Here is a 27,301-nt window from a genome sequence, read left to right as displayed (position 1 = left end):
AAATTAATATTAAATATTATATCAAATCAGTATTAATTTAAAACAATTTTTTTTGTTCTTAATTATTTTTTTTTATATGTAAAAACTATTTTTTAATAATATTAAAACTTAGAAGTTATAGAAAAAGTCTAATTGCACATTTTAAAACATCGCGAAAAGTTGATTTAGAATAGTATATTTTTGTTTCTGATGGAAGTTCCTTGTAGTCCAGTGTATAAAACTTATAACTTTGTTAATTGTTATAACTTTATCAAAAATGACCAAATCAGTATATTTTTTTTTATTTAGATGCATGTCTTTATCTATCATTTGGTTTTTTTTATAAATCTAACCCTTTACCTGCCCACAAGAGGGATTTAAAATATTAACTTTTTTTTTTTTAATTAAAGTAAATCATTAAAATTAATTCAGTTCTGGATATTTCAATAGTAGAATCTTTTTAAATATCAAAAATTACTTAGAAATGATTACTATGATTTCTATTTAAGTGTTCTATTACGATAAAAATGCAAAAAATAATGAGTTTTTCTGATAAATTTACAATAAATAATAATTATAAAACTTTCTGACTGCATATTAATCTTAAAAATAACATTGTTTTAATTCTCATAAAATTTTCTATTTAATGATTCATTCTAGTCAACGAAGGAGTAATTTTGCAGAATAGCAGAAAAAATTCCCAACAAACTTTTTTTTTTTTTGTTTTAATTAGGCAATTGGTGGATTATTCCAAAAGCAACATCAACTCTTATTTCTTTAATTATATCATGATTAGTAGTTCTTTGATTTTAAAATATAATATATGAATATATACTAATTATAATTATTAAATTTAGTATGAAATTGATATTTAATATTGTAATTTAAACGGAGAAATTATAAAAATAATAAAGAAGTTATATTTTGCTTTACTTTTACGTGTATAAAAATTTAAAGGGCTTGATACAATAATTTTCAATAAAAACTGTTTGTTACTATAAAAAAATGCACTGGACTACAAGGAACTTTCATCAGAAGCAAAAATATACTTTTCTAAATCAAATTTTCGCGTTGTTTTCAAATCTGCAAGTAGACTATTTCTATCACTTCTAATTTTTTATATTATTACTAATTATATATATAAAATAATAATTAAAAGAAAAAAAAATTTGTTTTCAAATTATTACTGATTTGATTTTTAATATGTTAAAAATAATCAGTCCAAATTTTCAATTTTAACCTATTTTTTTGGTTCTTTAAAGTTGATGAAAAATTTTTGATAAAGATTTATGAAAGTTTATAGTAAAATAAATTGAATATATTACCATAACTTTTAGCTCAATTACAAGTTTAAAATTGACATCTAGGCCTGTCAACAAAGGAAAAATTGCGGAAAAAATTTTGTTTTTTTAAAAGTTGAATTAAAATATGTATAATGACATACTAATAGTCCTCAAGATTGGAATTGAGCTTTTTTTTTAAATCCTCGCAAAAGTTCAAAAATATGAGCTTTCTTAATTTTCTCAAAAAAAAATATTTAACTTACAAAAAAAAGTTTCGCACAAAAGTTGTTTAAAAGACAATTATAAATAAAAATATAATCTTATATTTTTTCATTTAAACAAATATTTTTCGAGTTACATTACATTTAATATGAGTAATAAAATTTATATTCCATTTTTTTCATTTTACGGTTACTTTTTATCATGTTATACTTACATTAGACACAATGTTATAAATGCATATGTGTGTATGTGTGAGTTTATTTATTTATTGTATCATTAAAGTGTAGTGTATATTGAGATACAACCGATAGAGTAGGTAATTGATTTGACGCTATATTATTTAAACCCAACTAAACGCTAAATTGTACATTCCGAAACAACAATCATATTATGTCAATTGCCACCGGAATTTCTGGTAATATTTTTCTTTTTCTTTGCCTTAATCCCAACTACTTGGGGTCGGCCACCCTTATCCTAAGCTTCCACTTGACACGATCTCCCACATCTTCTACGCTCACATCAGCTGTCCTCAAATCGCATTCAATAGCATCCCTCCATCTCTTTTTTGGTCTTCCTCTATCTCTTCTTCCTTCAACATTCATTTCTATAACTGTTCTTACAGCTTTCGATTCTTCTTTCCTCATACCATGACTAAACAATCTAAGTCTATTTTCTGTCATCTTATCCACGATTGACGCAACACCTATACTTCCTCTTATATGCTCGTTCCTTATCCTATCTTCTCTAGTCACTCCACTCATCCAACTAAGCATTCTCATCTCTGCTACACTTATTCTCTGCTCTACTTTCTTATCAACCGCCCAACACTATTAACCATACATCATAGCTGGCCTCACAATTTCATACTAAATTTAAAAACTATAATTAGTATTTATTCATATATTATATTTTAAAATCAAAGAACTACTAATCAGGATATAATTAAAGAAATAAGAGTTCATGTTGCTTTTAAAATATTTCACCAATTTCTCTAAAGGAAACACTATCTACAGATTTGCATCGAAGCGTTTCTTATGATAGTGATTTTAATCACTGTCAGATATCATCTATACTTATCTCATCTATGCCACGTCTATACTGTGCCTCGACCCCACTGTGCTACCGTTTTTTACGTTGGTGTGACTAGGGTAGTGACGTCCGTTATTTCAACGCTCGTGTGACCGTGGTCATAGGTATAAAAAAATTGTCAAATTAAATATAATAAAATAAAACACAATACATATATTATTTTAAAGATTGCAATAGGAAATAGAAATGCAAATAATAATAGCGAATATACCATTATGGCAAACGATAACGACAAGCGTACACGTAGTTAATTCTAAAAATAAATTACCAATATAGTAGTATACTAATATTATACCGAATGGTCGACGCTGCTGGTCGTCCAAAACCCTTACATAAGATTGCAGCTTAACAGTAACCGCACGTACACGATTGGCGCCTCGTTTATCATATACGTTTCATAATATTATTCGGACGACACTGTAGATCTAAATATTGCTCGTGTGTGCATGCGTAACGGCATGTACTGAGGAAAACAACTCAATGTTCGCACACGACAAATGTATTATAACTATTTTACTATTTAAAAAAATTCATTTTTAATAAAAAATTTTTTTAAAAATGTAGAATTAAGAATTTACGATTAATTTTCTTCTTTGAATTTATTTTAATAGGGGGTGCGATTCTTCCCATTGTGCAAACCACGAACCGCCACTGATGTATACACATAATTTTATTTTATTGGTAACATTGTAATGGTGTGAGCGATTTCCCACCATCAGGGGGGGGCAATATACATGCATAAATATTTAATTGCATTTATTTTACAGCTGTTGTTCGTAGCATCGAACCCGCAACAACACATTGCGCTTAAAGATTATTGCTGCTTTAATATCCCTGTATTTATACTTCTCGTCCCTCGAATTCCACAAATTTGGTCTTAATTCAACCTCATTTATCAAAATTTCAGTGTCTATAACGAGAGACATTTTTGAGGTATTTGTCGGGGGTAGAAGTCAAAATGACAAAATGACGAAAAAATACAAAACAAGTATGTCGCACGCGTCATTGTGAATATGTTCATTAGAGTGATCCTTAAGAGGACGTTTTAGTAAAAACAATACGCATTTAATGCTCCAGAGGCGGCAAGGTCACACAGTCAGTTCCCACTACCACTCTCTAGCATCTAGTGAATTGATGTAAACATTTTTTAGCTGGGCCACTAATATTTCCCAATCAATGAAGAATCGTTTATCCGCCCTTTTATGGATCTGATTAAATTACAGCGATCGCTTTTACATCAATAAATATATATTTACTTTGAATTTTTGTTATATATTTTTAGAACTAATTGACAGGTAATTTTTTTGTATTAAAAAATATTTTTTTATTATTTTTATTGCCCATATAAAAAAACCAAGTACAACACCACACTTTAATAATAATTTTAGCTAAAATGCTTGAAAATATTTTGAACAACGCGCGACAAGCAGTGCTGCAATAAATATGACAAAATTAGTTTTGCCTAACTCACTCTAAACACATTGAGCATAGTTGGGTGGGGATACATTTATGATTTTTTTTTAATCAAATCTAAAGATTTGGCGTAATATCTTAATTCACTGATAATAGGAGAAATGCAGATAAATTGTCATCAGGAACGATATTTAATAACAATTCTGAAGAGTAATAATTCAAATTATTGAATGCCGGCATGATAAAATTGGTCCGCACGTGTTAGTGAAATTATTTAAAGAAATATTGATAACGTTTTCGGCGACACATGAAACTACACCGCACGCCGCACCACACCCAAAGAAAAACCTCAATCAATTTTGATAGAGAAATTTTATCAAGGGTTTATGATAATGTTTTATTAATACGAACAAAATAATTATTCTTATAAACAATTATTATTCAAGACAAGAAAAAAAATGATCATATTGATAAATATATCATAGATTCAATAGTAATGATATATTTATCAAATTGAACAATGAATTTATTATATAGATCGAGGTTTTTCTCAGGGTGCATCATCTGTCAATATTTTTAAAATATAATCGATAAAAGCAACAAAAAAATTCTACAAAAGTGGTCTAAAACATATCTTAAAAGAATGCATTTTACTCACTTTGTATTACATTCAGAGCTTTAACACCTATTACAAAATTGAAAGAGGACAATAATTCGAAAACAATCTCATATCTCATCTTTTGGAATTAACCTAATAAGCTTGATAATTAAATTTATAAAAATACTTTTTTATTAAACTTCTATCAATTATAACTTTTTACTAATATAATATACCCAAAAATGAATACGAGATCATCTCCAAAATGTTTTTCTCTTTCGTTTTTATAATGAGTGTTATTGCACCAAGTGCAGTACTTAGTGTGTAAAATGCATTTTAAGAAGACGTGTTTTTACGCTTTAAAAATGTATGATTTTTTATGACAATATCCAACCAATATTGTAGGATTATTATTCCATATTTTACATAGTAATACCATATGTATAATTTGGGGGGTGGGTTGAAGTCTACATCTATTCTAAAATAAAATTAGCCTTTCAATGTCGACCAGAGACGTATTTAAGGGTTCTAGAGGTGGCATTAAATTTTTACACATTGATATTTGATTTATTTTTTGCTCATCAATTGTTTGTTAATTATCGTTACCCAGAAAAACTTTTTAGTTAGAAAAAAAAAGTTATCAAAATAATGTTGTTAAGGGGCGGTAAAACATTAGTAACAGTACGCTAATTATGTCTCTGACGTTGATTTCGTATGTACCCTATAAAATCACGCTTTAGCATTGTTCTATTGGGAAACATAAGAAATTAGTGAACAGTGAAATAAAATATTAGGTAAAATATTTTTCTGATCTGGCGTTAAATTACGAAATGAAAAAAATTATTATTTGAAAACTAAATACACGTTATGATTTTTTTAAGTAACTATTAGTTTGAAAATTTTTTAAATAAAATACTATTATTAAAAATAAATTTTGTTCTTCAGCTCCCTCTTGTCGAAAGAAATTTTTAAGTACGAGCACGTCAGATTAGATCATTGTTGACAAGTACGAAGTGACAAGTGAATTCAATTTTTTAATTTATGTTAAATTTATTGATAGTCCTTAAGAAGCGGCTAGAGGCCAATAATTATGCAAGCTATTTGATCCTTCTACCTGGTGTACTTAATTAAAAACAATTTATAAAGAACGTAAATTATTTTGTGGAACATATTTATGTTAGGATATATGATTTTCAGATGCGAGGGCATCTGGATATCATTCACATTTTTTGGTTTAGGTATAAAATAGTATTTGATAACAATAATGATTAAGAATTAGTGACTTTTATTATAATTCATTTGCTTTTATAACTTACAGATTTTACAAAAAATAAAATAAAAGGTGTAGGGTAAGATTAATTTTAAACATTTTTTTTTTTAATAACCTTGAAATTTCTGAGATTTGGAAATATAGAAAACTAGTTTTTAAACCCTACAGTTTAACGTTACCATTTTTGTTGATTGTAGTAAAAATTAACAATCAATGGTGTTATTTGTTAACATTTTTACAAGGAAATATTTATCCATAAATTCAAGTATACTTTTAAAATAATAAAAACATATGAATAATTTTTAAATAATTTAATTCTTATTTTTATAGTTAATAAGAAATCATTGATTTATCCTGTAATCTTCATTCGTAAAATGGTGTCTGATCCAATTATTGCTCAAAAACATTCATTGTCTGATGATGAAAGTTCAACTAAAAAAAAACAGTGTATTGAACCTCGAGTAAAAAGGAAAAAGTGTGCAATACTTTTAGCCTACTCGGGACAAGGTTATTTAGGTTTACAAAGGTATTTTTGTGCTTATTGATTCTTTAAAAATGTAATTTTAATCTTTATATTTCCCAAAAAAGAAATAAAGGTACAAGGACAGTAGAAGAAGAATTATTACAAGCTCTTAAAATAAACAACTACATTACTGAAGAAGGATTTGATCAAATGCAAACAATGCAATTTCAACGAGCAGCAAGAACTGATAAAGGAGTATCTGCACTGCGTCAAATAATTTCACTTTTATTACGTAAGTCTTATTTAAAAAAAATATGACCTGTTAAGAGCATGTTAAATGCTATTTTAATGTATAATACTTAGTGCATTTTTTAAGAAGTTCTTAATGGACGACAAACATTACTTTCTTTTAATATATAAATTGTAAGTTAGAATAATACATAACTATACTTTTGACTGTTGTGTGTTGCCCAATTGGTAAAAAAGAGTAATAAATACAGAGGTAACAAAATATTTTACTGAGTAATATTTGTGTTATCTTATTTACTAATTAAAAAAGTGCACTGACAACATACTATACATAGTTACAAAAATGAATTATGAATTTGTTTTACTAGCTGAAGATGTAAAAAAAGAAACTATTAACTTGTCTTTACCTGAACAAATTAGAGTACTTGACATTAGAAGAGTTACTAAAGGTTTTAATAGTAAAAACTCATGTGATGGACGGACATATTCTTACACTTGTCCAACATTTGCATTTGCACCACCAGAAGCCTCTTTAGACTTCAACTATCGTATTGATTCTATTGTTATAGATAGAATAAATGAAGTCTTACTGAAGTTTCTTGGATGTCATAACTATCATAATTACACATCAAAAAAGTAAAATTTGTTTAATTATGGGTCTTCAGAATTTTATATGACATTCAAAATTTTATTAAGTTTTTTTTAATTTTTAAGATGTTTTTTATTAATTTCCCTTTAATATATTTATTATTCAAACTATAAGAATAATAAGAAAAACAATTATAGACTTCAGTGAAATATTAAAATAATTTTATTATTAATCAATAGATAATTAAAAATTTGATTATTTACTTTCGTCAAGACCTTATATTGTTATATGATATTCTTTAGATCTTTGTAATAAATATATATTTTAATTTAATCAAACTTCAAATTTTTATATTATTTTACTAATTTTTTTTAGAAAAGCGAATGACCCAAGTGCTCAAAGATACATGGTAAAGTTTTATTGTGATAAACCTTTTGAAAAAGACGGAGTTGAATTAATATCACTTTTTGTTAGAGGTAATTTTCAAAGATTATCATCACCAATGAAAATTAGGTAAAATTAATTGTTTTTATTTTACACAGGTCAAAGTTTCATGCTTCATCAAATTCGAAAAATGGTTGGTGTAATTATTGCAGTATGTCGTGGCATAGCAAAGCCTGATGTAATAGAACGCTCATGGCAACATGATCGTTTAGATTTACCTATTGCTCCTGGTTTAGGGTTAGTTTTGGAAGAAGTTCATTATGATAAATACAATGAAAAGTTTGGTAGTGATGGTTTACATGATCGTTTAGATTTCATTGAACTTATAGACGAAGTTCAAGAATTTAGAACTAAACACATCTTACCAACTATTGTCAAAATAGAAAAAGAAGAAAGTTCGTATCCTTTTTGTAACTTTTAAAAGTTATTGAACTTTTTTAATAATTTAAAACTTCTGTGAAGTCAATTAGTTAAAATTTGGGTTTTTTAGCTAAGACTTAAATAAAAAAATATATTTTATAATGATATATAATCAAATGGAAATTTGTTGGCATAATTTATGAACTAATGATGAAGGCTGGTTTGTTAGTATGCCAATTTTTAAATTCAGCATAATTTATTATGTAGAATTTTACATAATAATGTGTGTAATTAATAATTTTTTGTAACATGTGGTATAAAAACCTTTATAAAGTGTTTTAGAATTTGAATAATAAGTTTTTAATATTACAACACCTTGGGGTCGTAGGTTCTAATTCTGACTGTGCCTCTCTTTTTCTGTTAACTATGTCTATAGGAGTATGGGATGGTTTGTAAATGTAGAGCCCATAATTTAGATTATATGTAATAAAAATTGTAACAAGAAGATTTAAACTCCTAACCCCTATTTTATATTGTCTAAATATACAAAAAGTTCAATCAATTTTTATAAATCCTAGACTAAATCATAAAATTCACTGATGTTTTTATGATTTTTCCAATCATTTTAAAATCCTAAGACTTTTCAAGGGTTTCTAGACTTGTACCAACAGATAAATGTAGTTTTTAATTTAAATCTTTTGTTTTTTCTATGTTAATTAAATAATTTTAAAACTTTATTATTAATGATATAATAATATAATCAAAGATTATAATCAATTCTTAGTATTTATATTACCAATTTTCAAAATCTTGTATTATTATAAATGTCTTGTGGTTCAAATTATTTATGAATTATTATTTTGATTAATGAAAAATTCATGTTTTATTTTAGTTCTCTCTGTTTTACCTATTCCACATTTAAGATTCATTTAAATATTGGGATAATGTTCCTTCACTAAAATATAATGATAATAATTGTTTAATTGTATTATAGAAAATATTATCATTAATGTTGACCTTAACCTTTTATTTAATTATAAAGAATGATTTTATGGCTTGAACAGCTACCACTCCACACATTTGATTTACGCAGTGAACATCGTCATATGAAGTTAGATTCTAATGAAACAAATAGTCCTGGCCTTGCAACTTTACAAGCCGCTGCTGAATTAATAGAAAAAAAAGAACAAGACTCTTATAGTACTAATGTAAACTCCCCTCCTGATAATCTATCTACATTAGCTGATGCTGCTCAAGCTATGAGTTCTAAGTAAATAAAAAGTAAATTATAATTTTTTATTAATTTAAAATATTTGATATTTTATTATATGAAAAATTAATTTACAAATGCCAGTGAGTTTTGTTTGTATAAATCTTTTTTTAATCCATAATTCAGTTATAAGTATAATTCAGTGTTAAAAATACTGAAGATAATTTTTAAATTTTGAGTTAAATTCCAAACTGTACACATTATATCATTGAAAAAATTGGAAATATACAATTAAAATTATTATTACTTAAGTTAAAATAACTATATTTCCATTTATAGGAATGTTATTTATTACTATAATTATTTTTAAGATGAGAGTACAAGATACTACACATACATGGATTTTATATAGATATTTTCAAATTTATAATTAATCAATTACATATAGTAATGAGAAGTAGTAATATAGAGAAATACAATTTCAAAATAATATTTATTTTATAAAAAATTAATTTCAATCAAATTTCTTCAATATTATGTGATTTCACTGTAGTTTTTGTGTTTATTATATTTTTTGTATTTTCTGTAATTTTTTTTGCTAGCTAATTAATTTTATGAAGGTATAAACTTTAGAACATATGTTCATTGACTACAACTATCAATTTGAAGATATGATACTTTAAAATTGCTCATATCTGAAAATTTTTTTCCTTATTAGATTATTTTTTTTTAATAATTTTAGTTTAAAAAATCATTACTTTAACTTATTTGATTACAAAAATTATAATAATAGTTCCTTTTCATTAAACATCTTAAATAAATAATATAACTTTTGGATTAATACATTGGAAGTAAAATAAAATTATAAACTGGTCAGTAACAAACTAAATTTTGCCATTTTATTTGAAATAATAAATCCATAATAAATAAATTTTTCGCATACATTAAACTATACGTCTGCTTAAGCAAATAAATAAAATATAAAATATTATTAGCTTATAATAACACAAACGACTTTTATAAACTATTTAATACAAAAAATCAGTCTCATTATTGAGCTAAAGAAATAAATATCACAATATATTAGTTTAATAAGAAAAATAATTTTAAAAAATATAAGATTTGATATAGTACCTTGTTTACACAAGATAGAAAATCAAGAATTAATTTATTACTTATCACAGTCTTAATAATTAGAATGCCATTCTTTTTGCTGAAACAACATCAGTTGCATCAACATAACTTCTTCTCTTTTTATTAGCCATGTTAGGTGATGGTTGGTAACCAGGGGAAGAACTTCGATATCCTTCATCTACTGCCACATATTTTCGATGCTGCATCACATTTCTTCTGTAAATTTATTATAATTTTAAATGATTTTATTTTGAATCAAATTTGTATAAGATAATTACCCTAATAAAGAACAACACTTCACTAAATCTTTTTTCAAATACCCTGTTATATTGCGTAATTTTGCAGTCCAACAAGGTACTATTTCTAATGTATGTCTAGTAGTCAGAATTATACTGGCAGCTACCATAGAAGGATTAAAAGATATCAATTTGGTACCTAAAATATAATTTTAATTAAAATTATGAGCATTTAACTGAGATTTAAAAACTAACATAAATTAGACTCTTATCATAAAAACTTACAGTAAATTAAATATTAAGTAGAATCACATTACTTGATTAATTAAAAAAATAAATAAATTACAATTTTTTGATAGTAAAAATATTGTTATAATATACTGACTTTCTAATGATAAGTCTTGGTAAAACAGTATCATGGAATGGAATTTTTCTTTCATCATATCTGGTACAGCATGATTACTAAAATCTCGGTCAGTATAAAAATATTCTTTATAAAATTCTATAAAATGTGCCACTGTTGGCACTGTAATACTATGATCAAAGAACATCAAAATTTTCATTTCCACTTTTCGGAAATGGGAATTTGTAACATCTTTACTGATGACATTTCGCATACTATTCAACTTTGGTATACTTAAACAGTGTTCTTCAATTTTGGCTATTGACATGAAATGTTTAGATAACTAAATGTAATTATAAATGATTATTTTGTAAAATTGCAACCAATTTGGATGATATTGGTTGTTACTTACCAGCTAATGTTAAACAAGCAAATGAAACTAGCATAATCGTGTCAAATTTTAAATCATGATGATCCATGAAAAAATCCAATAATGTAACTGCCAAATGAACACTTACATTTGACATTTCACATCTTTTTGAAATATTTTTAATTGTTTTTAATAGAACTGGTCGCATGTGAATCTAAATATATTATACAGTTGCAATTTAATCAACAACTATCAAAAAATATATCAACATTAGTGTATACAATCCTATCAGATAGATTAGAGAGAATGAGAAAAGTAATACTTTCCTCTAAAATTTTTTATTATACCTTAACACTATTGATATAAAATTATAATCTAATTTAGCTGTTAAATAAAAATGTAGTTAAAGTTTTTTTCAAACGCAAGATTAAATAATTATGATAAATTACTCAAAATTAAAATATACTGATTTCTTTAACATAAAAAATATCTGATCATATTTTATCTCTTTTTTGAACACTAATTTTTAACAGCATCATATATATATATATAAGGAAGGCTGAAAATTTGATATCAAATGAAAAAAATAGTAAGTCTATCAAATATTACAAACAAATCTAAAAAATTTCAAGATATTTACAAGAACATAGATCTGATTCATTTATATATATGCACAATCCTTAATATAACTGATTAAAGAAAAAATTACCTGGGGGGATCTTGCTCCGTATACCATTCTCCACTTAATTTCACGACATTGCAGATACGAGTGAATATTACTACTATACTCTGTCTCCCACCATTTTTCTGAATGTTTTTGATGATTTAATGCCTTCAATGTAAAATATTATACTGTAAGTAATTTATAGGAATATAAACTTAAAACTTTAACTTAAAAATTTACTTATCGAAAAAACTACTTCTAGTTGAATTAAAAAAATAAGTGGACTTAATTTACAGCAGAAATTAATAATACCTAAAATTTTGAGTTTCTAAGTTTAGAAGTAGACTAGTAGAAGTTAGTAAACTATTAGAGATAAACTACTGGGTTCAATTTTTTAAGAAAAAAAAAGGTGTAGATCTATTAAAGGTACCATTTTAATAAATGGTACCTGATTTTCCGTTTTACATTTTTGTAAAAAAAAAACTTATAAAATCTATAATAGAAAATAATTTACTAAGACAAATAGAAATAATATAATCAATACTGACAAGTTATAACTAACAGTTAATTTGTTTTATAAATAACAACATGGTTAATAAAAATAACAATGAATTCATTACTTTAATTTTACATAATAAAAGTTTATTTTTATTAAACTTTTTAGTTCAAATAGTACACAAATATTATAAAAAAAAATTAAATAATTAAAACTAATGTTATTAAAAAAAAAAAAAAATCCAATTTTATAAAATCAGATGAACATAAAAATTTTAAAATAAATATAGTTTCTTATAAAAATAATGTAATTTATCGAACTAAAAATTTTTCTAAGAATACTTATTTCGAACTTGTAGGTATTTATAAGTCAATATAGAGTTCCAATGAAAACAAAAATAATTAAAAGTTAAATAAATAAATGAAAAGAAAATGTTTACTAATTTTAGTTCATCAATTATCTTACCATTACTCGTATAGACTAAGAAGTCCACTTAAAAATTTTATGATATTTTAACTTGTTTGTGTTTGACGATTTACTAATGTAATGTTAGAATGTACGTAGGATTCTTTAATGTCAAATTTAATCGTCTCAATGATAAGCGTGTGTTTTGTAACTGAAATTTAAAAAATATTATACACACGTGAGAAGATGTAAATTAAATACGCCTCCCGACTTAAACGTTGGGTCGTCAACGGACTGTAATAAGTCCAACGACACTGTCTCACTTCTTTATTTGATATGATAGACACTAGTAACGATGACATCTACAAAGCACCATCCCCAACTAGCAACAATTGTCCTATCTACATTTATGGATATTTGATAATATTGAATAATTACCTATTTTTACACGACTATTATACTTGTTATCGTTTATGATCTAAACTTTTCATATATAACGGCCGAACAGCATTGCGATCAGGTAATATTTCATGGTTAGTTATTTGAAACCTGAATATTGGTAAAAAAAATTTTTTTTTACATAAAATGATTGAAAAAAAATTGTTCAATAAAATGTTAATAAAAATATTCTATCAGTCAAGATTATTTTTAGACACACAACTTACTGTTAATATTACTCTTTAGCGTTAATGGATTTGAATTAATTTTTTACAAATTATACAGTGGAATTAATAGTTACTTCCTCTTTATTAATATAACTTTTCTTGTATAATATTAGTTTTATTATGATTTCAGTGTTTTATTACATACTTGTATATTTAGGTTTAATCACAATTGAAAATATTTCATATGTACGACGACACAAAGCTGTTTAAGAAAATACTTTACATGCTTACTATCTATTACATATAATTTTTATTTTGATATACCTTACTAAATTATTTTAGATGCTACTGAATAATACTATATTTTCAATTTAAGAGTCAATCCTGATTGTGCAGTACAATATATTCAATGATTTCATGATTATTTAATTAATGTATAAATATAAACAAAGATACTAAATAATAAGAGTATCTATGTATTTTTACTGACAGCCAAAAACTTGATATCTAAACTGCATTAGTAAATAGTACGCAGTTGATCCTTTTAGATTATTTTAACGAAAATAAAATTAAAAGAGATAACGATCTAAGGATATGTGAAATAAACGGTTAATACAGTAACATGTAATCGATATAATTGAACTGAATTTTTGCGTTCTTCGTGTGTTTTTTTTCTAAAAACTTTATTTTATAAGAATATTTACAATCTTCGTTTTTAGAATTTATAAATATTGTTATTAACGGTAAAAATTGAGTTAAAACCAATTTATATATGTACATTTGGAAATACAAAATTTACAAGCTAACAATTGTGTAAACGCATAAATTAAATTGATATTTTTCTCTTTGCGTTGATAAACTTCAATTAAATTTACGTATCAATTACTGGATTTAATAACTTACTATGGATATATAATCGTATTTAAGAGTAAGCTTTTATTTATACAGCTAATATCGCGTACCTATTACAAGCAAAGGAGTTATTTTAATTTTTAATTGCTTTACAAAAAGAAAACTTAATTTGAATGAAAAAAAATTCATATATGCAAATGTATATTTCAAACCTTTCCTGTACATAGGTTTTAATAAGATTTTGTTAAAAATATATGTTTAAATAAAGATTATTGTTTGATGCATTACTAATAAAAATTTTGAATGAATTCATTTTTTCAAAAAACTTTGATTTCTAAGAGTTATTAACATTAAAGCTAAAGATTATACAATCTTTGTTAAAAATGGCAAAAAAGATAAAAAAAGTAATCTAAAATGAAACATGTATTCCATTACTATGCAGAAAATTATAAAATTAACCTTTTTATCGAAAATCATACAATTTTTTATTTTAATACTCGATAACTGCTAGAAATTAAAATTCCCGATAGTTTTTCTTTCTTTACTTGTAGTATATATTTATTGTCTTTAATTTGATGTAAGTTTAAAGAAATCAGATTTTTTATAATATTTAAAAATGATTAATATGACCATTATGCTCCCTCTTAGTTCCTTGGTAATTAATTGGGTTTTAAACATAGGAAGTTTAAAATAAGATACTTGTTTTAAATATTTTGCTTGAAGATTTAATTTTGATCCATACATTATTAAAATGAGCAATTTATCATATCCGCCAAAAATTACACGATAATCATTTTTAGAGGTTATTATAGAAGACAAGTTGTCCGAATAACTTTATTTTTTTTAATCGTATAGTACATTTATAAGCTATAATTGTATTTAATTTTGAACAACATAAATGTTCCGTTACAAAGCAAAACACAAAATCTACCATTTTTACCAAAAATTGTAAGATTTTTGGCTTTAATGCTTGTTTACTTTTTTCATCTTGAAGTACATTGTTTCACATTTAATTTAATGTAAGTTTAAATAAGGTACGCTTCCATGTTAAGGTGATTAAGGATTGGAATTTCAAGAAAAAGTATGCCGTCGACAAACCAAACGTTTGAAGTATTGTGAATAAAAATTTTGCAATAATCTTATCAGTTTTTAAAAAGTTATTTCAATATAAAGTGAAAACTAAAAATGTCTACATTGGCTGTTTTTGAAATATTGTAATTTTTTGGGAATTTCGAATATTATAAATTTTTTAAAAGTATAGAACTGATAGTTTCAACTAGATATATTTTGTATTCTTTCGATGTTTCGTTGAGCAAAATTGGTCTAGTAAGAGCGGAGTAATCATTCATAGTGTTACAAAAAAAAAAAACACAGCACAGTAAAACAATATCTATGTGTCCAAATTAAAATGTTTAACAGAAAAATAGAATATTAATAATTTAAAATTTTTTTATCTTTTTATTTAATAAAGTAACAAGACATAATATCATTAAAAAAAGTTTCTTCAAAAATATTATTTTTTTATTACTTAAATTATGTAATATTATTTAAAGTGCTATCTTAAAAAACAATAGTAAAGAAATTTGATCATACCGGCAACATGTTTTCCAACACATAAGGTTAAAAAAGCGTCCTCTAAAGATATAGATTATAAGAAATTTTGTAAAAAAACTTAAAATTGTATTGTATTTTAAGGCAATTACGTAGAAAGGATATCATTTCAGTGAAGTTTGAAAAAAACGTTTTTTACTTTACTCATACATATTGCAACGTAACATACTAATTAAATAAATTCTAAATTATTTTAATTTTAAAGTATTTTGTTTATGTATTTGGTAAAAAAAAAAGTCATTTTAACTTCGATGCGAAGCTGAGAAGGTATTAATTTTACTATGATGTGTTTTTTTTTTTTTTTATGTCTGTTGCCACTTTTTCTCAGCTCTCACTGGACCGATTTCTTTCAAAAGTACGTCAAAAGATCACAATTCGTATCTAGTTGGAGACATTGCCCTTAAAAATTGAAAAAAATTCCTTCGTTCCCCGAAAATCGGGGAAATATCCAAAAAAATTACAAATTTAAAAATCGGNAAATGGGGGAAATATCCAAAAAAATTACAAATTTAAAAATCGGTAAATTTTGTCATTTTTTTCACTTTTTTTTCTTAAAACTTCCATAACTTTTTGAAAAATAAACAAATCAACATAATTTTTTTTTCCACTAAAACCTTAGATATTTACCTTTCGTTTGATATCATTTTGTTGAAAATCTAACACTTAACCTGCTCATGGGGGGGGGATTTAAAATAGCAACTTTTTTANTTATATAGGGGGCGTTCAAAACTTAAAATATTGTAAAAAACATAGATCTTTTTCAACTGAACTTTTGAAAATGTTCCGGAAATACTGCGTCCTTTAAACATATATCAAATCAAAGGTTATGTTATATACTATCAAATGAAAAAAAAAATTTGTCCCGACACTTTATCTTCTGCATGTAAACGGCTGCCGTAGTTAAAAAAAACGCTATTTTTGTGTTAAAATTTTCAACTTAAAAATGCTATAACTTTTCGAAAAATGTATGTATCAACACAATTTTTTTTTTCTAAATATATTATAAGTATATCTTTTATTTGAAATACTTTAAATATTGTAAAAAACATAGATCTTTTTCAACTGAACTTTTGAAAATGTTCCGGGAATACTGCGTCCTTTAAACATATATCAAATCAAAGGTTATGTTATATACAATCAAATGAAAAAAAAAATTTGTCCCGACACTTTATCTTCTGCATGTAAACGGCTGCCGTAGTTAAAAAAAACGCTATTTTTGTGTTAAAATTTTCAACTTAAAAATGCTATAACTTTTCGAAAAATGTATGTATCAACACAATTTTTTTTTTCTAAATATATTATAAGTATATCTTTTATTTGAAATACTTTAAATATTGTAAAAAACATAGATCTTTTTCAACTGAACTTTTGAAAATGTTCCGGGAATACTGCGTCCTTTAAACATATATCAAATCAAAGGTTATGTTATATACAATCAAATGAAAAAAAAAATTTGTCCCGACACTTTATCTTCTGCATGTAAACGGCTGCCGTAGTTAAAAAAAACGCTATTTTTGTGTTAAAATTTTCAACTTAAAAATGCTATAACTTTTCGAAAAATGTATGTATCAACACAATTTTTTTTTTCTAAATATATTATAAGTATATCTTTTATTTGAAATACTTTAAATATTGTAAAAAACATAGATCTTTTTCAACTGAACTTTTGAAAATGTTCCGGGAATACTGCGTCCTTTAAACATATATCAAATCAAAGGTTATGTTATATACTATCAAATGAAAAAAAAAAATTTGTCCCGACATCTTATCTTCTATGTGCAAATGGCTGTCGAAAATTTAAAAAAAAATGTAATGTTTGCGATAAAAATTACCTTTTATCGGGATGTTTTTTGTACTTAAAACTGCCATAACTTTTTCAAAAATGAACAAATAAAAATAATATTTTTTTGTATTGAAACCTTAGATATTTCCCTTTCATTTGATATAATTTTTTTTTTGAAAATCTAACACTTAACCTGCTCATTGGGGGGAATTTAAAATTGCAACTTTTTTACAAAAAATAACTTTTTCAACTTAATTTTTGAAAATGTTCCGGAAATACTGCGTCCTTAAATATATATCAAATTAAAGTTTAGTTTATGTACTAAAAAATGAAAATAAAAAAATTTTTTCCCGACGACCTATCTTCTATGCGCAAATGGCTACCATATTCAAAAATATGCTATTTTAACGAATTTTTTTTTTTAAATTAAACACTATCTACAGATTTGCATCGAAGCGTTTTTTATGATAGTGATTTTAATCACTGTGAGATATCATCTATACTGGACCCAACTATGCCACGACCCCACTGTGCCGCCACCCAACTGTGCTGGGTTTTTTATCTCAAATTTAATGAAATGACCCTCTCCAAAAGTATTTCTAGATCCGCAACAGTTTGCAGGAAATAATATTTTTAAATTTGTCATAATTATGAAATAGATTTTGCATATTTTGAATCATTTTGTTTTTACGAACACAGCAAAAATCTTTAAACTTTGTAATAGAATTTTCTATTGCTTAAAATATTTATTATTGAAAATGTAGATTCATAAAGAGAGTTTTAGTATTAATAAAGTTCTGTGTTTTTTTTTTATTTGATTCTATAATGAATAATGTAGTTGTGCAAAATATTTCAAAACTAGTATTTATTTTATTATACAATGTAACACTGTTTCCATATGTTTAATAATCGAAAATGTCAAGTTTGCTGTGATAATGATAAATTTATCGCTCAAATACGAAGTACCTACACTAAATTTCATTTTTGTCGAGATTGCATGATTCATTTCTAGTCTACGCTTTCGGCTGAAGTATTTGCTCCAAATCTATGTCATTTTTTCATTTTTATCTGTTTTTCACCTACATTCAAAATTTCGCCAATTAATAAATATCAGTTAGGGTGGTGTTCCACTTCTAAGGTAAGAACTACTTATTTTCAGTGAAGTAATATATCATTAAGTTAAAATATGCTTACTTCAGCTATTTTTTTACGTCTTCATTATTACATATGTCACTAATATTAGAAATTGTTTAAAAATTTATTATTAGCCCAATTATCGTTAAACTTCAACATCATTGACATGAATTAATAATTGTTTTTTTTTATATATTATTTGTATATAATAATATAGCTATTATTTATAGTTTGCTGTATTTAGGATAAAGTAATGAAGAAAAAAAATTTTAATTAAATTTATTTTTAACAGTATCTTTAAGTGTTATAAAATTAAAAAACCTAATTTTTTGACTAAGTTATAACAGTGAAAATATCATTATTACTATCAATATAATGAAAAAACTTAAAAAACAAAACCTTCTTATCTAGTTTTTATAGAATATGTTTTTCATTATATTGTACAACTATATAGAATATATAGCCGTGAAAGGCATATATAAAGACATGTTTATACTTAAAATAATATTTTATATTATTATAATTATAATACTTATGAACGCCTAAGGATTCAGTTGTATAATAAATTTTATATATTAATTTTGGCTTTAATAATAATAACTTGCTGTCAAAATTTCACTTGTTTGATTAAATAAATTTAAATTAGATGTATATTATGTAAGTACTTTATTAAAGTGTGTATTTTAATCAATCAGTTATTTAATAAGTTATTGCAATTTAAAGATCCTTGTAAAAATTCAAGGTCAAAATAATAAAATGAATTAGATGTACTTTGAATAGACTATTTGAACATGAATGAAGTTTCAAAATACATTTTATTAGACTCTTATACTACCTGATTTTAGGTTAGTTAATTTTAGGGACGTATTTACAAAACATGAATGGGGCAATTGCTCTATTATTGTTAACTTCAAAATAACCTTTTTTTAGCTGTAAAGAATAATGTTACTCTTCATATAATTATTATTCAAGAAAAATTTTAATCCAATAATTTTAAATTTGTTTAAATTTAACTTTTATGAAAAAGTTTTTTGAGAACAATATTTACTTTTCCTCATTAATATTCTACTATATTATGGATTAAGAATTCAAAGAAAGTAAATATATTATATTTATTATTACATGTCAACATAAATATATATATTTCAAATACTTTCTCATATTTTTACATAAATATTTTGAAATTATTCATGTGTTCTTCAAACACCAACAATTGTCTATATTTATAAAATACAATTTAATTTTAATATATTTCAATGCTTCAAAAGCAAAAAAAAAAAATTGCGTTGGTTGATAAATAAAAATTTTTTAGTATAATAAGAAACTATATGATCTTGGTTAATTTTTTTTTCTATAAATATTTAATAAAAATTTAATTAAGTTCATTAAATATATATTCTTAAAATTGAAAAAAATGTAGTCAGTGTATAATAAAAATATTTTATTAGGTAAAATTTTATTAGCTATCTATTGTATTAGTTCAAACTCTTTATTTATTTAGTGATGTATTTTGTCTTTAAGTGTTTTGTAATCTTGTCATTGGGTAACTTTATCATAACACGTGAATGTTATTTATGTATAAAAAATTGTTTATTCTAGAGAAATTGATAAATAGTAGCATTAATATATTAACCAAGTATGTAATAATTATTTCAAAATAAATTATAGTCTGATAAAGTAAATAAAATTACTATTGTTTAATTTAAATTTTATGCAAAATATCATCACATTAAAAGTGTTGTAATGAGTAGCAATACTTTAGTAGAAAAATTGTTGGTCTTTGATCTTATTATACTGATTAATGATAAGATATTATCTTAAAAATGATTGAAAGCATTCTTATATTATTTCAAGTTTTGATTATTGATAGTATCAAGTTATCATTTCTATAACTATTTTATAATTTATTATGGTTTCTTTTATGCTTCATTTAATGTTACCAGGGTAGTTAATGTTTTTAAATAAACATTTTTCTTAAGTTAATTTAGAAATAAGTACTGAAATTTAATATGTATATATATATGTGTAATGTATCAATTTTAGGGACAGCGTCAGTTGGTAAAGTACCTGGTAGCAAGAAATACTCTACGAGTAACTAATTGGCAATCATCCTTAAACGTTGATCCTCCGTGGCTTTGCTGACATAAATTTCTTGGTATAGCGTTAAACTGTTTCGTAAAATATCACTCCTGAGCTGCCTCGTACGTATTAACAATTGTAGTTGAATTAAAGTATTTACAATTTTGAAATAGTTTATGATTTATTTTAGTTGTTTGATGAACATGACTTAATTTAATTTTAATTTTGAAAAAATAAATATTTAGAATACTTATTATTTAGGACTACATATTTTTTAATTGATTTCTGTTATAAATTGTAGCAATCCCGCTTATTTATACCATAAAGTTCCATTATCGTTTACAGAAATTTATTAGTTTGGAAATTTCTTAAGTTTAATTTTACTTTGTTAATACATTTATTGTTCCTTAATCAATAATATAAAAAAAAAAATTAGTAATTAGTGACTATATTGAAAAATAATTATGGAATTCATTCACAAATTAAATTACATTATAAAGAAAACTACTATTTGTTTATAATCTTTATTTATTATAGAAATTGTTCTAGATAAGTTACACTATTTTCTTGATATTCCATTTTTTATATCACAAATGAATTTATTATTATCATACAAAAATGTTTTTCAATTAATTATTTAGTAATATAGACACCTTAGATATTCTTTCTTAAATATAATTTACAATTGATGGGCTCATATAATTTCATTTATAATAAACTGTACTAATTTTATCTATATATTTTAAAATTCTATTTTAGGATATTTTATTTAAATAATTAAAAATAATAAATATTATTTGGATAATATATTGTATTTTTTTTTTCAGTTTACCTTTTCAATTTGCTAATTAAAAAAGAATTATAATATTTAATACATTAATCATACTTTAAATTTATAAAGAAAACCAAGCATGAGAATTTTTGGGCTTGAAGAACAAATTCATGTTATTGATAACAACATAACAGTAGATGAAATAATCAAAGATATTGTGAGAACTAAGGTTAGAATCTTGTAAATTAAAAAAATATTTTTTTTCTAATTTGTTTTATTTTTAGGAAATATCTGATCCTTTTTACATATTTGATGTTGGTGATCTTGTTAACAAAGTAAAAATTTGGAAAAAAAAAATGCCTCGTGTAAAACCTTATTATGGTTAGTATATATGTTTATAAATATAATTAATTTAATTTAAAAAATTAATAATAATTTATTTATTTATAAAGTTATTTTGTGTCATGATGCTTTTATTAATGTTATCAATCCAACCTAAAGGAAAACATTGTAATTTGAACAATTCTGATTCTTATCTGTTAACTTTAATTTTATAGCTGTGAAATGCAACGACAATTTTTTGATATTAGAAACATTGGCTGCATTTGGTCTAGGATTTGATTGTGCATCAAGAGTAAGTTATTTATTTTTCAGGGATTGAAAATATTTTTCTTTTTTGCAAAAATTACATTTTATCCAATAAATCAAAACATTTTGATTATAATATAATTTTTTTTAATGAATAGAATTCTTTAAATAATTTTGAAGCTTTCAAGTAAAAAAATAAGTTTGCTAAATTAGTTTTTTAATTAAACTACAGCTCATTAAACAATATTTTTGTTTAATTTAGAACAAAATAAAATATTGTTCCTAAACTCATAACTCAATCAAAAATTAATTAAAATTAATTATTTTTATAGGCTTAAAAAGTATCTAATCTATTACAATATCAAATACATTACCACTATAATAAAACCTGATGAGTAATAATGAACAAAATGTATTTTTTAAATCCCGTTTTTGTTCTTTACTTTTTAATGATGTTTTTATAATAATAATTATTATTTTAGGTGGAAATAAAGAAAGTATTAGATTTAGGAGTCAATCCATCACGAATTATATTTGCAAATCCTGCTAAAATGACGTCACATATAAAATATGCTATGAGTCAATGTGTTGATTTAACAACATTTGACAACGAACTAGAGCTCTATAAAATAAAATCTATTCATCCAAATTGCAAGTAAGTATTATTAATAATTATTGAGAATAGTTTTAGTAAATTAAATTTTTTTTATTAGCTTAATTATTAGAATTCGCTCTGATGCTGCTTCATCACAATGTCCACTTGGAGTAAAGTATGGTTGTGATCCTCAGGTAGAAGCTCCTGCATTATTGTCATTGGCTCGCGATCTTAATTTATCCGTTGTTGGTGTAAGCTTTCATGTAGGTTCGGGTTGTAATGAACCTATTGCTTTTCGAAGAGCAATATCTGCTTCGGCAACTATTTTTTGTTTAGCACAACAAATGGGTTTTACAAACATGTATTTGTTAAATATTGGTGGTGGATTTCCTGGCAACAAAAATACTTCACTTGATAAAGTAGGTTATGTTCTTCGCTTTATTATAATTTTCATTATTGTATTACTAGTGTTTGATATTTTTTATATTTTATGAGATGTTTATTTTATAATAAATAAACAACTTTAGTCAATATGTTTTTTCATAATATAAAAAACTAATGAAAATTAATATTTTCCTTTTATTTAGGATAGTTTAGATTTTGTTAACATTATTTTAGTTTTGCAGATGTATTAATTTGAAAAATAAAAAATATTTAAATAGTTATATTAAAAGAGAGAGTGTAAAGTGAGTAAAAGATTGTAAAGTTATAAACGTATAAAAGTTTATAACGCTTGTGGAAAGAAGCCAAGTGTGCAGTAAAAGTAAGGCGAAGTTTAAGAGGTATGATGGCTAGGAACAAGGGAAAGCGAGAAAGAAATCTATAGATTTGCAAAAGTAAGAAAGAAAAGGTCTAAAGATTATCATTATATAAGGTGTATAAAAAGTGTTGATAATAAGGTACTCTTGGGTGATGATGATTTGAAAAAAAAAGTGGAAAGAGTATTTTGAAAATTACTGAATGAGGAGTACCCAAAAAAGACATTAGAGGATATCTCGTGGAACGAGGGACTGGTAGATTTAATTAGTGAGAAAGAGGTATCGAAGGCTGTGGCATCATTGAAAAAGAATAAAGCAGTGGGACCAGATGAAGTGCCAGTAGAAGTATGAAAACTATTAGGGAAAAGAAGAAAAAGCTTTGTATGGTATTTATAGATTTGGAGAAAGCGTATGATAAAGTACCGAGAGAGGTTTTAAAGTGGGCATTAATGAGAAAAGGAGTCCCAAAAAGGTACATTAATATAATAGAAGATATGTATGATGGCACTTGTACCAGGATAAAAAGTGTAGGAGGAATATCAGAAGGTTTTCAGGTAAGAGTAGGAGTGCACCAAGGTTCTGCTTTATGCCCTTACTTATTCTCTATAGTGATGGATGAAATTACTAGAGAAATACAAGGAGAGGTGCATGTTGTTTGCTGACGATATAGTGTTAATAGGAAAAAATAGGAAAGAAATTAATCAAAGGCTAGAGGTGTGAAGATCAGCTCTTAAAGAAAAGGGTGTAAGAATTAGTAGAAATAAGACAGAGTATATAGAGTACGAGTTTGACAAAGGAGAACACGAGGTAGGTGAAATGAAGAGATTAGTGACAAAAGGCGAATATGTGATTGGAGAATTGGAAAGTTTTAAGTATTTAGGGTCAGTTGTGCAAAAGAGCGGTGGTATTGATGAGGATATAAGACATAGGTTTAAGTGCGGGTAGTTGAAGTGGAGAGAAGCGTCTGGCGTCTTATGCGATAAAAGAATTCCAATGAGGCTGAAAGGTAAATTATATAAAACTTTAGTGAGGCCAGCTATGATGTATGATTTAGAGTGTAGACGGTTGATAAGAAAGTATAGCAGAGATGAGAATGCTTAGATGAATGAGTAGAGTGACTAGAGAAGATAGGATAAGGAATGAGCATATAAGAGGAAGTATAGGTGTAACATCAATCGTGGATAAGATGAGAGAAAATAGACTTAGATGGTTTGGTCATGTTATGAAGAGAGAAGAATAGGAAGCTCTAAGAACAATTATAGAAATGAATGTTGAAAGAAGAAGAGGTAGAGGAAGACCAAAAAGGAGATAGAGGGATGCTATTGAATGCGATTTGAGGACAGCTGATGTGAGCGTAGAGGATGTGGGAGATCATATCAAGTGGAAATTTGGGATAAGGGTGGCTGAATTCAAGTAGTTGGGATTAAGGCGAGAAAGAAGAAGAAGAAGATTTAAATAGTATTTTTAAATGAACTTTTAATTAAAAATTTAAATGCTTTTCAATATAAATTAAAGATATTCTTAGATTATTTTGATACACTGAGTTTACATTAAAAAGATTTTTGAAGCTCTGAATTTGTGTTATTTCTGAAATATATTATTTCTCAAAAAGTATAAATCCACAAATGACTACTATAAGTTCACACCTAGAATGTTCAACAAACTGTATACATGATGATACTATTGTATATGTAGTCATCCTGAATTTAAAAAAGTCAAAACTTTTGAACTTGATAAGTTGTTAAAAAACTTATTAAAAAGTGCCATGCTAGTCCTTAAATAACATAATGTCCTTAAACTCGATTTTCAAAATTTTTGTCTTGCATTAATTGTTTCTCAAATAAGTAATTTAAATATTATTATTTACTTTTAATTTATTGTAAATTTTACATGACATTCATTTTTAGATTTCAGAAGTTGTAAATGATGCACTTAATGAATGGTTTCCACTTTCTAGTGGAATTACAATAATTGCAGAACCAGGTAGATTTTTTGCTGCATCAGCTTTTACTCTTGCTACTAAAATTCATTCTATAAAAAGTCGTCCAAATGAAGATCACACTATGTATTTTATTAATGATGGAATATATGGGTCATTCAACAGTATTTTATATGACCATTCAGTTGTTGTGCCAAAACCATTAATTGTAAGTGCTGCGCATTTTTTTTTGACTTTAAATATCAAATAATATATAAAGAGTTATTATTATTGTTTTTTTTTTTACTAGGAAAATACTTCAAGTTCACTTGTCCCAAGTTCTATATGGGGACCAACCTGTGATGGTCTGGATCAAGTTATCGACTCTGTCAATTTACCTAAAATGAACATGGGTGATTGGATTATTTTTGAAGATATGGGAGCTTATACTTTGCCTGTTGCTAGTACATTTAATGGCTTTCCACTACCAAAAGTTTTTGCTATTGCTAATCGTTTAATTTGGTTAGTACTAATTATTATTTGTAGTGCAAATTATAAAGAATTTCTTGTAAATTAAAATAATTCTTTTTTTATTTTGTAGGAATAAATTAAAAAATTTAATGCCTATTTCTGAGGATCATTTTACTTGTGTACCAATCGTTGCAACAATTAAGATGATACAGTCAGAATCAAGTGATGATGATTCATGGGATGAGAATGACATCGAATACAATAGACAATATCCTTGTCTTCATTTAAAAAATATATTAAATTCACCCAATTTATAATTTACTGTAGTGAATAATCATAAGTTAATCAATTTTAATTCTTTACAATATAATCATCCTAGATAATGAAGAATACATTATACAATTTTAAGATCCTCACATTTTAATATCAAATTTTATAATGAACTATTACAAAGAACGTATAATTATTTTTTGTTTAATACATTCTTCAAATTCTAGGCTGGTGATATAAAATAAATAATATTATGTTGTTAGCACTAATTGAATTGAGTAAAGAGGCAGCTCCTTGAAAGAGAAATCAACCATTTAATTAATATATACACATTTTTTATTATAGTATATATACATATATTGTGTTTTGTTATTTCTAAATACAACAATTATTTATTGGATTTTCGCAATCAACTTTTATAATATAACAATGGATGAAATTATTTGCAATCATTTATAAATTTTATTAGAATATTATTTTATTGCTTTTAATTATTAAGTAAGTAAAAACTTTTTCTTTGGGTAGTTGTATGGAATAAGTACAAATGATTCTTATTTCTAAACCATATTTTATATAAATTAATACATTATTGTCATAAAAAAAAATGAATGTCATTATTTTCATTTGATTAAAATATTTCAGTTATTCTGTCACATCTTTGTCTCATGATTATTTATGAACAATTTGTGTAAAATAATATCTATTCTTGTTATGCAGATCTATATTGTCTACCCAAACATTTGTATTTGAGAAGCTGAAGGGTCAACGTCCACTACTACTAGGAGAAAAAGAAACATTTTTCTTCTCATAAGAATTAACTTTACTGTTAATTTAGTTTATTAACGACTAAATTTGTTCAAATAATTAAAATTATGTCAGGTAAAAAGAGCTAATTTTCACATAGTAATACATCATAAAGTAGACTTGGATTATTCTGCTTCTCAGATACAGAAATAAAGGAATTGTGTTATAAAATACAGTTTTTCTTTTATTTATTATGTAAAATAAAAATTTAGTATAAATTTCTAAATAGGCTCTTAGTTTCTAC

At 24.9% G+C, this 27,301-nt stretch overlaps 3 protein-coding genes across 3 annotated transcripts; 2 read left to right on the top strand and 1 right to left on the bottom strand.

The window, feature by feature from the left end:
- The first annotated feature begins 5,943 nt into the window (after positions 1-5,943).
- Positions 5,944-9,480, top strand: LOC126910441 (pseudouridylate synthase 1 homolog). The gene is made up of 7 exons (XM_050693014.1): positions 5,944-6,119; positions 6,185-6,380; positions 6,443-6,609; positions 6,935-7,202; positions 7,531-7,631; positions 7,698-7,998; positions 9,002-9,480. The coding sequence occupies exons 1-7, from the start codon at positions 6,068-6,070 to the stop codon at positions 9,231-9,233; spliced, it is 1,317 nt and encodes a 438-aa protein (XP_050548971.1). The 5' UTR covers positions 5,944-6,067; the 3' UTR covers positions 9,234-9,480.
- A 566-nt stretch (positions 9,481-10,046) lies between these two features.
- On the bottom strand, positions 10,047-13,189 carry LOC126910442 (cyclin-J). The gene is made up of 6 exons (XM_050693015.1): positions 12,878-13,189; positions 11,962-12,084; positions 11,295-11,466; positions 10,925-11,200; positions 10,582-10,738; positions 10,047-10,519 (listed from the first exon to the last, which is right to left on the bottom strand). The coding sequence occupies exons 1-6, from the start codon at positions 12,878-12,880 to the stop codon at positions 10,363-10,365; spliced, it is 888 nt and encodes a 295-aa protein (XP_050548972.1). The 5' UTR covers positions 12,881-13,189; the 3' UTR covers positions 10,047-10,362.
- Positions 13,190-18,615: 5,426 nt separating this feature from the next.
- On the top strand, positions 18,616-26,653 carry LOC126895988 (ornithine decarboxylase 1-like). Its single transcript, XM_050668363.1, has 10 exons — positions 18,616-18,806; positions 20,846-21,003; positions 21,709-21,882; positions 21,938-22,034; positions 22,211-22,287; positions 22,724-22,896; positions 22,955-23,255; positions 25,502-25,741; positions 25,823-26,034; positions 26,114-26,653. Exons 3-10 carry the CDS (start codon positions 21,793-21,795, stop codon positions 26,298-26,300), a joined length of 1,377 nt encoding a protein of 458 aa, XP_050524320.1. The 5' UTR covers positions 18,616-18,806; positions 20,846-21,003; positions 21,709-21,792; the 3' UTR covers positions 26,301-26,653.
- Positions 26,654-27,301: the final 648 nt, after the last annotated feature.

This window comes from Daktulosphaira vitifoliae, unplaced genomic scaffold (genome assembly GCF_025091365.1).
Source record: "Daktulosphaira vitifoliae isolate Bord-2020 unplaced genomic scaffold, ASM2509136v1 Scaffold_1, whole genome shotgun sequence".
Taxonomy (NCBI): domain Eukaryota; kingdom Metazoa; phylum Arthropoda; class Insecta; order Hemiptera; family Phylloxeridae; genus Daktulosphaira; species Daktulosphaira vitifoliae.
This window is presented reverse-complemented; position numbering and strand designations above follow the sequence as displayed.

Excerpts from the sequence above, each read along its gene's own strand:
- LOC126910442 (XM_050693015.1), bottom strand. Across the intron at positions 10,739-10,924 it reads CCAAGACTTATCATTAGAAA|GTACCAAATTGATATCTTTT; the intron begins GTCAGTATATTA and ends ATTATATTTTAG. Across the intron at positions 10,520-10,581 it reads AAGTGTTGTTCTTTATTAGG|AAGAAATGTGATGCAGCATC; the intron begins GTAATTATCTTA and ends ATAAATTTACAG.
- LOC126895988 (XM_050668363.1), top strand. The coding sequence starts at position 21,793 with ATGAGAATTTTTGGGCTTGAAGAACAAATTCATGTTATTGATAACAAC. Across the intron at positions 22,897-22,954 it reads TCTATTCATCCAAATTGCAA|CTTAATTATTAGAATTCGCT; the intron begins GTAAGTATTATT and ends TTTTTTTATTAG. Across the intron at positions 23,256-25,501 it reads AAAATACTTCACTTGATAAA|ATTTCAGAAGTTGTAAATGA; the intron begins GTAGGTTATGTT and ends ATTCATTTTTAG.
- LOC126910441 (XM_050693014.1), top strand. The coding sequence starts at position 6,068 with ATGGTGTTATTTGTTAACATTTTTACAAGGAAATATTTATCCATAAAT. Across the intron at positions 7,203-7,530 it reads CATAATTACACATCAAAAAA|AAAAGCGAATGACCCAAGTG; the intron begins GTAAAATTTGTT and ends AATTTTTTTTAG. Across the intron at positions 7,632-7,697 it reads AATATCACTTTTTGTTAGAG|GTCAAAGTTTCATGCTTCAT; the intron begins GTAATTTTCAAA and ends TATTTTACACAG.